This window comes from Echinops telfairi, unplaced genomic scaffold (assembly GCF_000313985.2).
Source record: "Echinops telfairi isolate 266 unplaced genomic scaffold, ASM31398v2 ScPeMD7_7;HRSCAF=31, whole genome shotgun sequence".
NCBI classification, from domain to species: Eukaryota; Metazoa; Chordata; class Mammalia; order Afrosoricida; family Tenrecidae; genus Echinops; species Echinops telfairi.
Genome location: NW_022103904.1, coordinates 21086390 through 21096714, shown reverse-complemented (window position 1 = coordinate 21096714; position 10325 = coordinate 21086390). Strand labels below are relative to the sequence as shown.

The following is a 10325-nucleotide window of genomic DNA, read 5'->3' as shown; positions in this document are numbered from 1 at the left end:
CTGGGTCGGTCCTCTCCCGACAGGTAGCAGACCCATGGGAACTCAAAAGGGCACACCAGGATTGGGAGGAGAGGCCAGCATCTGCCTCCAACAGATGCAGCGGAGTGAACCTCAAGTAAGCTAATTGCGACTGGGGCTTCCTTCTTTCCACTGTCTGGACGCATGACTCAAGAATGAGTGAGTCACCTTATTTCCTTCAGGGAGCTCACACTGAAGGATAGGAAAGGATAGGAAAGAAGACACATATGGAACTATGGCCATAATGGGAATCTATAAAAATACCCATGGGAACCCTTCATGGGAATTAGATTTTATGTCAACTTGTATTTGTGTAGGGGCAGAGTTCAACCTGTCAATCAGGTTACGATGCTCCTTGGAGATGTGGCCTTTTCATAAGGCAGGCACTGGAGATCCCTCCCCCACCCACTCCCTTGCCCTCTTGCCCTCCACCTTCAGCCTTGCTTGGACTCTGTCTGCCTCCTGGGGTGGCCCCCTAAGAGCATTGGCCACTGGGAGCCAACCTGAGCTGTCTCCATGTTTCCCCCAACCTTGGATCTATGTGACTCTGCACTGTTGGCCTGGGCTCTCTCTGCATCCTGCTTCACCTCTTTCTGTGTTATTGGCCTTGAGCTACATGTGTCTGAAGAGGGCTCCAACCATGAACTTGAGTTAGATGGGGCTGGGATGCTTTGATAGGAAGTTACTTCTTGATATACACTTCCTTCTTCACTCTCAGACAAAAGGCCACTCTCCCAAGGTGTCATCACACGACCACTTGATTGACAGGTTTGACTCCAGCCCTAGCCAGGGGTGTCTAGTTGACATAAAATCCTCCCACCACAGGGGCCCGGAGCCCTGCCAAGCTCCCACTGACCTTGGATCCAGCAGACTCTGTACTCACCCACCTGGGATCCCTCCTTCGCCTTCATGCATCTTCAGCCTGCAGCTCCTGGAGCATGAAAAGGGCTTCAGGTAGCAACTGGGCCTATGGACTTGAGTTGGACTTGCCTGGGGTGCCTTCTCGATGTAAAACTGCTTCTTGAGATAAGGCTCTTGTATATAGATGAGTGTCACTGGTTTGTTTCTCTAGACGACCAGGTGTTCATAGCCTAACATACCCTCATCAAACTGGGTGTCTGGAGAGGCGGCAGCTAGCATTGGAGAGGCTGTGCTGGAGAAGAAATGCCTGTGCCGAGTCACTTAGGAAGAACGGAGTGCACCAGGGCCGAGGGAAGGAGGTTCCTAGCAAGGAACAGCTCAAATGCATTCATACAGAGCAGAGGGTGGGCGCTGTGGCTAAGAGGTTGAAGAATCAAGAAAACTAGCATCCATATCATATCGTGCTCTCCTTTCTACAGTCCAAGGGGCCCTGGCAGCATAGCGGGTTATACATTCTGCATAGGCTGCTAACCACAGGGTCAGCAGTTCAAACTCACCAGGTGCTCCTCAGGAGAAGGATGAGGCCTTCAGCTCCTGAAAAGATATAGTCACTCGCTGCCACCGAGTCAAAGCCCACTCATCGTGGCAGGAGCGATTGCCCCTGTGGGATTCTGAGACTGATACTTTATGGGAGTAGAAAACCTCACTTTTCTCCCACAGAGCACCTGGTAGTTTAACTGCTGACGGTGTTGGGGTGAGCAGCCCGACATGAAACCCACTCAGCCCCCAGGGCTTTTCAGTGAAGACGTCCAGCCTCAGAAACCCAAAAGGGCAGTTCCATTCTGCCCAGCAGGCTTGCTATGAATCTGGATGGACTCTTTGGCAGTAAGTTTTCTGAGTCGTCTCCTGCAGTCCTGACTCACAGTGTTCAGAAAGCCTCACTCTGGTGCTATTTTGTTGGCATCTTAGAGGAACCGAGGATAGGTTTATAGCCCCAATCATCTGCAGTACTCAATACTCCTAAGCACCTGGGGATTGCTATCGTGTCAAGTACAACTTTACATTGGGAAAGATTTCCGTTAACCAGCTTTTAGGTGCTATACGTCAATAAATCAAAGGTAGCATCAATTAGAATAGGTGCTATTGTTTTATAGATTAAGGAAAAGAACTGCAAAATAATTGCAAGATTGATTACAAGACAAATCCTGATTGGGCATCTTAGAACTAATCAGATACCGGAGGCTCCAGACTGATGCCGAGGCAGAACGTCCCAGGTGTGTGGACCATTTGATCCACTTCTACACACAGGTGGTCTTGTCCCAAACCAACCTTTGTGGGGTACTCACGGTGTGGTGGGCACTTTGAAAATACTTTCTATTCCTAAAGCAGGTCTGAATAGGGGGTGTAGAAATCTTTCTGGTAACTGTGCTCAAAAGTCCTGTAGCTCCTATACAGTTGGCCAAGATTCAGAACCAGTCCACCTCCATTTCACTAAAAGCTCTGGGGGGAAGAGATCTTGTCCCTTATTTCAAACACTCCCAGGTCCATTAACCTCAAGACTGCATTTACTTGATTTGAGCTTTCATCAACCCATCTGAATTCCCTTAAGACCATGGCCTTCTCTTGTGAGCGATTTGCCTCATCACAGACTCTCCCACCCCCACCCCCACCCTCACACAACTCACAGTGGCTCTCTCACCCCCCAGCTTGGATCCAAGAGCTTTAGTGGCCCATGAAAAGCCGGGGCCCTCTAATGCTTCAAAGCGATCTTAAGTCTAATGTAGGCAGGCCTCTGGCTGGTAGAGCAGACTGACATCAGCCCCTTGAACTCTCGGCTGCGCTGCAGAACCTGAGTGTGGCGGAAATTTGAATCCTAAGTGCAGCAGACTTCAGGGTCTGGAATTTTGGCATCAATACCTGAAAAGGGGCAATGTGGGCACCTAGGGGAGTCTATGGAAAACATGATCAGTCCTTCTTTGGCTCCTGCACCCATAAGAGGCAAGAGCATTCTAGGACCGCCCAGGGTCTTCCCGGGGCTCTTGGGGGCTCCTCCAGGCATCTTCTGTGACGCTCTGGTGGTCCTGCTGGGGGCTGTCCAGGAGCTCTCTTGCTCCATATCTGAGTGAAAAACATTTGCTTAATTTTCAGGGGTTTTGTAGCTGAATTATATCTGCATTAAAAAATATATATAAACCTGTGGAGTCAATTCAGTCCCATGTATCACAGTTGAACTATGCTCAGTAGGTTTTCAATCACAGATAGATCTTTTTATTTTTCAGAAATATGTTGCTAGTCCTTTCTTCTGAAGTGCCTTTGGGTAGATTCAAACTTCCTACCTTTGGTCAGCAGCCAAGGGCTTTGACGTTTTGTACCACCCTTGGACACTGGACAGACCCCATAATCTTTGACTTGTAAGAAGTTACTAAGGTTGGCTTCCGTGTTTCGGAGTTCAAGATTCTTATAATTTAGGAATGTCCCCAAGGGGACACCTAGACTGACCTGAATTAAACTCTAAGGACTGACTGATGTTCAGTGATCCGACAGAGGTTTCCAGTACTTGAACATGGAGTCTAGGAGCATCCCAGGTGACATTCCTACAGGGCTGGGAAACACCAGGGTGGTGTCTAAAACGGGGTGGTTCTCATGGCTCTGAGGGGAGGGAGATGGTAACTTGGGGATTTCCAGGTCAACCAACATCCTTTTAAGATTTGTGTCATATTAATGATCCAGGAAGAGATGAAAGTTTCTAGAGCCAGGGAATATTACTTTAGTTTTCGAAGGCTTCCTGTTTTGAAGTTTGAGAAGGCAAAGGGTTTTCCTAAGTTTTTGTTAACAAAAAATGAGGTTTCTAGAGTTCCAGTACCTCTTTCAGCGCCATTTTCAAATGTCACGAAAACAGATTCTCAGAACCCATCAGGCCACATTGCAAACATCACGAGATCAGCACGTGCAGCATCCCAGGGCTCCGGAAGACAGGCAGGCAGGCTACCCAGTCTCCATCTGCTACATGGTGTTCCCGTGCAGGAGCTGGTGCATACCCTGGCATCAAGGAACCCCTTACTAAGTCTGATTTAAGGAGTATAAAAAAGACAGGAGCTCTGGCAAAAACTTGAGAAAAGGGTCCCATTTTTCCTGAACTCATGAAATAAAAAGAAAGGAAACTCCAAGGTCTAAGCAGCAAGGTTCAGATGATCGACAGAGACAAGGCTTCCGAGGGTCTGCTGAGATGGCCATGTTTAGGCTCCTCAGCTCAGGAAGTGGGCAGGTAGTCCCTGATCTGTGTGTCCAGCAGCAGATTCAACAGGGCAGGAGCCTGAAGTTCTTAGCAGAGCGTTTAGTTCAGATGGTGGCAAGTGTGCCAGGGATGGGGTCAGGGAAGACGCCTTAAGGAAGTTGGATGCGGGGTTGACACCTGAGTAGGCTAGGCTCCAGGTGGGTCTGGAAGCTGTGGACGTTTGGGCAAAGAAGAGTGGGTAGTAGGAGCTGCTTACACCAGGGCAGTGGAGAGTGCTGGCTGTGCTCTCTGGGGGGAGGGGTTAACTCTTCTGGGGGGATGAAGGGATGCTTTGGAGTGCCTGTGAAGATATTTGCATACACACACCCCTGTGAAAAGTGTGAGGTGAGAAGGGCTAACCCATTGTTGTGCGGCCTCACCAAAGGATTATTTGTACTGGTGAATTTGTCAAGGGCCAAGATTTTATCCCCAGCTGTATCTGAGAAGTCTTTGCCCCCCTTTAGTACAGCAAACACAAAACCTCTCTTTCAAGGAAGGGGGCCTCACATTAACCACTTTATAAAAGTTTCCAAATAAAGTGAAAACTTATGAATTTATGAGAAATATAACTTGGCCAATCAATAGAGCCAAAACAGTCATCTCACATCAGAGAAAGAGAGAGAAGAGAGAGAGAGGGAGAGAGCGCTCGTTCATATCCACAGTGGCACTGTCCCAGCAGCTAGGCAAGCCCAGCACCAGGAGGCTCGGTGAAGTTGCAGGTGAGAGACTTTTACTGGGCTCCATTCCAAAATCGGAGGTTAGGCAAGCAGCCAAGGCAGACAGTTCTGGACCAAGGGCAGAAGTCCAAAAAAAAATGGGCAGCCAAGATCAAACACAGATGTCACAGGGTGTTCATGGCCCGGGCCTCAGTCAGGCTTAGGAGGACAGTGACATTAGTAACCAAGAGGAGACCAGAGCTACACACCTGCCTTCTCCTTGGTGACTATCCCGATCGTGCTACGAAGACAACACAGCTGGCAAGATGACGGGCACATCTCAGAACAATCAACCATTTGAGATCGAAAGGGCAACATTTACCTGAGGAAGGAGTTCAGAAGGGCCAGAGAGGAGGAGGACTGGAAACCGGACATCAGGGAGGCAGCGGGGTCGGCTGAGGCTCCGTGGAGGGGGGGCAAGGAATCAGGGGACCCGTGTGTGTGCGCTGCTGAATGCCAAACTTAGGGTGCTCTGGGTCAGCCTTCCCCAGTTCACAATGAAGAGCTTCAAAACAAACACATGGTGTCTAGAATGGGGACATGGAACATCTTAGCCAAAGGAACCACATGAAAAGAGGCAAGGAGGTGAGGGGTTTGGAATTCGTATGGAGAACACAAGAAATTCTGACCAGATCAGCAAACTATGGTCCATGGGCCAAATGGCCCATATCGCTTTTTTTTAAAAAGCTGAATGGTTTTTACATTTTTAAATAGTTGAACCCTAGGCTGGATGATTATAGAAAGAAATTGATGCCGGAGCAGCAAGCAGCCGTAGACTGATGACAGCAGGTTACTCTAGCATGATGGAAAAGTTGACCCCAAGCCTGAGAGCCTGTCCTTTAGACGGGAGCTGGCCTTGGTGGGGTGAGCAGTGGGGACTGGGAGGAGTGTGGCACATTTCTGTCCATGCAAAATTCTGAGCATGGGTTTGCATTCTTGACTACAAAACCTTTACTGCTGAGGCCCTATTTTGCTACCAAATACTCACATCGCATTCCACGGAATCCCATTCAGTCTGCCTCCTGGCATCCTATTTGTCTCTGCCTCTGGCACTTCCAGCCTGCCCCTGCTGTTTCTAAGGGCGAACACAACAATTTTTGAGTTTCCAGTGCAAACCTGCTCGACAAGGGCATAGCAGGCCTTATAAAATGACACTTCTCTGAGGTGGTCACCACTTCAGACACTCTTTACCCAGCCTCTTCCCCCAGCCCCCAACACTTGTCACCCTCTCTCAGTTCTGGCTTGGTGAGGTGGCGGTGGGTGGGGAGGGGGACGTTCATGGCTGCCCATCACTGCCCAGGTGCACTCACTTTCACTTCTTTGATTGAACAAACATTTATTTAGTGCCTACAGTGTGCCAGGCACTGTGCCGGGGGTACAAAGTTGGATAATACACGGCCCCTACCCTCAAGGAGCTCACAGTCTAGGAGGAGCGGCAAACATGTAAACAGATACATTACAATACGTTGTGTTGAGTGTCGTCATAGAGGTATCAACAAAGTGCTGTGGGGCACAAAAGGGGGCAGGCAACTCTTCCTGGGGGGAGGAGGGGTCTCAGGAAGGGCTCGCTGGCCGTGCCTTGCATGCCTAGGTGGCACACCCGTAACGGGGCAGGTCACATTACCCAACCTTCTCTCCTGGCGCCAGCAGAGGAGAGGCCTGCTTCTGCATGCTCAGGATAATGTCACCAACCTCTCTCCCGGATGGCTCCCGCTGCCAGGGCCTAGAGGGACTGAGGGCAGCTACTCACCTCCCCGGGCTGCAGGAATGTGGTCAGAAGAGCCTTCAAGGGGCTCAGAGCCAGCGAACAGATCCCTGCTTGCCCATGTGCGCCCCCCCCCTCCCCCCCCGGACCCCTTGGAGTTCCTCTGCGAGGCTGCCCCCTTATTTTGAAAACACTGTTCAGGAGATGCCAGGCTCCTGACCTATTGCTTGTCTTCTTTCTCAGGCTGGATCGGGTGCCAGCGGTTCTTACCAGGCCTCAGTTCAGGACTGAGGCATCGCTACCCTGTGATGTGCCCCACATGGAAGCCCACTCGTGCTCCACACGGGCCCCACATAGCAGCCCTCCGACAGCTGAATGTCTTTTCTCGTGGAACTCACAGTTGCGTCACCAGCTCAATGAGCTGCTGGATGTTTTTGTGTTGGTTGGATAGACCATTCCTGATGTTTTCCAGCATGCATCTCTTCAACTCAAAGATGGCTTCACTGTATCCCAAACTCACCGGAGCCATGGGGGGGACCCCATGCCACAGGCCAGGAATGTGCCACACGTGCTGTTTCTCTGGGTCACCAAAGGCCACATTAGCCAGTGTCCGGACACCGTCTCCTCGTGCTTCCCCACAGGCCAAAGGCAGACCCCCCTCACTCAGGGGCTCTGAGCACTGCTTCCCATCTCTCAGCTGGGGGCTGGCGGCAGATGGGCCATGGAGGTTTTGGTAGACAAACTGATAGCTGGGGGTGTGCCCGCTGGTCTCCAGCCTCAGGAACGCGTGCAGAAGAGCCAGGGGGACATCCCTCGTTTCCGCTAAGCTGACCACCGTGACGTTGCTCAGTCCCATAATCAGTGTGGCCAGAGAGGCCTCCGACTCAAACCGCTCTCCCGCTGTGGTCAGCGCCCCCCCAAGCCACCCTCCCGAGTCGATCACCAGGATATGGTCACAACCCAGGTCCTGGCTGAAACTCTCCGTCACTTCCACAAGCTGCATGAAGGCCCCCCGGGGGCTGCTGCTCTTGCCGGCAGCAAACCGCAGCCCAAACATGGTGTTCAGCAGTGTGGACTTGCCCGTGCCCGGTATGCCCAGGGCTGACAGCACCACCAGGCGCGACCTTCTCTCCAGCCGAGCCTGCAGCTCCTTGAGCAGCCCAGTGACCCAGCGCAGGGGGACACTGAGGCTGGCCCCGTCCACCAGCTCCAGGGGGAACCCCCGCAGCAGCAGCTCCAAGGCCAGGCCTGGGAAGTGGGTGAACCGCCGCTGGCTGGCTGGTAACTTCCCAGCCTCAACCAGGCAGCTTTCTGCTTCATAAAACTGTCCCATTTCCCGCAGGAAGTGCTCCACCCCGAGGGGTTCGGGCCAGAGCAGCTCTGTAGCATCCACAACCCCGCAGTGCTTGGCCCTCAGGCTGAGGAGCGTCTCTGGAGGGGGCCTGAGCCTCTGCTGCCCGAGCCTGGCCAGGCCCAACTCCATCCATCTCAGGAAGTATTGCTTCTCCCCCTGTGAGGGGCAGCTGATGCCCCTGATAAACTCTTGCAACCCCCAGGTGGGGTCGAGGCTGTTCTGCTGCGCTCGAAGTTCCAGGACCCTGCCCCTCAGCTCAGACCTGCACGTCTCCGGAGGGTCTCCAACCCACTGAAGACGAGAGAGCTCCTTTTCCACCAGCGCCACCTTCCGCCAGGCCTCCCCCTGCAGCCGCAGCTCCTCCCTTCGGTAGGCGTCGGGGTCGCGGATTTTCCTGGTAATTTTCTCCATCCGCTCCTTGGCCTTCTGACACTCCTCGCAGTCTTCGTCCACTCTGAGGCCCAGCTTGCGCGCGGCGTTGGCCATGTCCTCCACCGACACTCTCCTGCACGGCGACCGCATCACGCAGCGCACGATGGACTGGAGCCTCCGCACAAAGCTCTCGTTGTCCGTGCTGCTGACCTTCACCAGGACATGCGAGTAGTCCATTTTCAGCACGGGGATCAGTTTATTCAGGAACCTCAGGTTGGTGTTCCGCTTGCCTCGGTAGGGGCTCAGGATAAAATAGTATTTGGTGTTCGACTCCTTCATCGAGAGCAACAGTTTGTACTCCTTCTTACTGATGTTGTCCGTCAGGATAAAGACGGCAGAGGAGATGTCCGCCAACAGCTTAAACTGCAGCCAGTGAGACCCAATGTCGCCTCTCAAGTTTAGGAAGGCCACGGGCTCCGAGAAGATGTCCACATCCTCCCGGCCACTTGGGAAAAACCAGGAGATTTCAACCAGGCCATCTGCGATCTCCCGCGGGCTGGCGCCCAAGTTCAGGTCCCGATGCCAGAAGCAGTCCCGGGGTTTATGGCTTGGGCTGAGGATGGCATTGAGCAGCTGCGACTTGGAGTTACTGCTCACGTCCATGCGGACAAAGGTAAAGGTGGGCATCCTGGGGAGGACCACGCTGTCCTCCTTGAAACTTCCCGGCCCCCGCATGGGCTGTGACCACCATGTCCGCACTAGGCCCCGCAGGGCCCACAGCAGAAACACGTGGTAGTGGTTCTCTGAGTCCGGCAGCACAAGGGGGAGAGCAAACTGACAGAGGAGCATCTTTAAGACGATGTCCTGCTGCAGGAAGCCGTCTGAGGAAAGCAACAGGGCGCAGAGGAGGTCCAGCGGGTTCACTGGGGTGTCCGGGGTAGGCAGCTCCGAGAAGGAGTAGATGTCAGCAGAAACGTCATCAGCAGTGTCCCAGTACAGGACCTCCTCCTCCAGGTGGCCCTCCTTTTCCCCAGGCCGGGCTTCCGGGGGCACATCCAGCACCATGGTGGTGTTTCTGGCCTCGGCATTGAGGGCCTGGAGCTTCCTTAGAAAGTTCCAGGGCAAGTCTTTGGGCACCTGAGGGGCCCAGTTCTTCATGCTGTCAGAGCTGATCTGCAGGGAAGTCTGGAGGCTGAGTTTCTGCACCTGATAGGCCTCTAGCCCCAGAAGTGATAGCATTTCTTGCAGCCGGCTTCTCTCCACTAGAGAAAGAAATGAACAGATAAGTGCCCACACCGCACACCCAGGTCAGGGGGCTAGAATGGAGTTGGAGACGGAGAGCCCAGCAGGAGGGCAGATTCCCAATGCCTCCATTCAGGAGGCGGTGGGAAGGATGGAGATTGTGCCACGTCACCAGGCAGGTCACAGCCGGCTGGCCTGACCAGAGCAGGTGCTCTGGACCTAGACACTGGAGTAAAATAGATTTAGGTCAAATGTCAAGCCCAGCCAAAAATAATTGGCATCAAAAAACAAAAGAAGAAAAAGAAAACTCTTGGCTATACTTAAGAATTGGGTGATTTCACGTAAAAATCTGGATTTCTGGTGTTTCTTAAAACACCAAAAGCTCACTCAAGCTGTCAGCAGAAGTCTTCAATTCACTCCATAATTTTCCAGTTAATGCTATTTCCTCTTTACAAATAAATTGGAGGGTTTAAAAAAGAAAACTGGAAACGGGGATACTATAAAGCATGTTGCTGTGTGCGCCTGACCCACAGTGAGCGTAGAATGACTCCAAGGGGGGTCCCTAGGCTGACATCTTTATGGGAACTGATCATCAGCCCTTTCCTCCCATGGAGAAACCTTCTGGTGAGCAACCGAGTGCTTACCAATTGTACCACAAGAGCGGAGCATCACTCCTTATGACTAGGCACAGATCATCAGAAATCCTAGCGTAACTGCCATTTAAAATATTTGACACCAATAATAGTTTTAAATTTTTTACTGTATTAAAATTTGGGGAACGGA

General features: G+C 52.3%; 1 protein-coding gene across 1 annotated transcript; it reads right to left on the bottom strand.

The window, feature by feature from the left end:
• Positions 1-6716: 6716 nt before the first annotated feature.
• LOC101639873 (upregulator of cell proliferation) lies at positions 6717-9602 on the bottom strand (the record flags this gene model as incomplete). Its single annotated transcript, XM_004708189.2, has 1 exon — positions 6717-9602. A coding segment is annotated over one exon (2634 nt), but the record flags the coding sequence as incomplete, so codon positions are not given.
• Between the last annotated feature and the right edge of the window lie 723 nt (positions 9603-10325).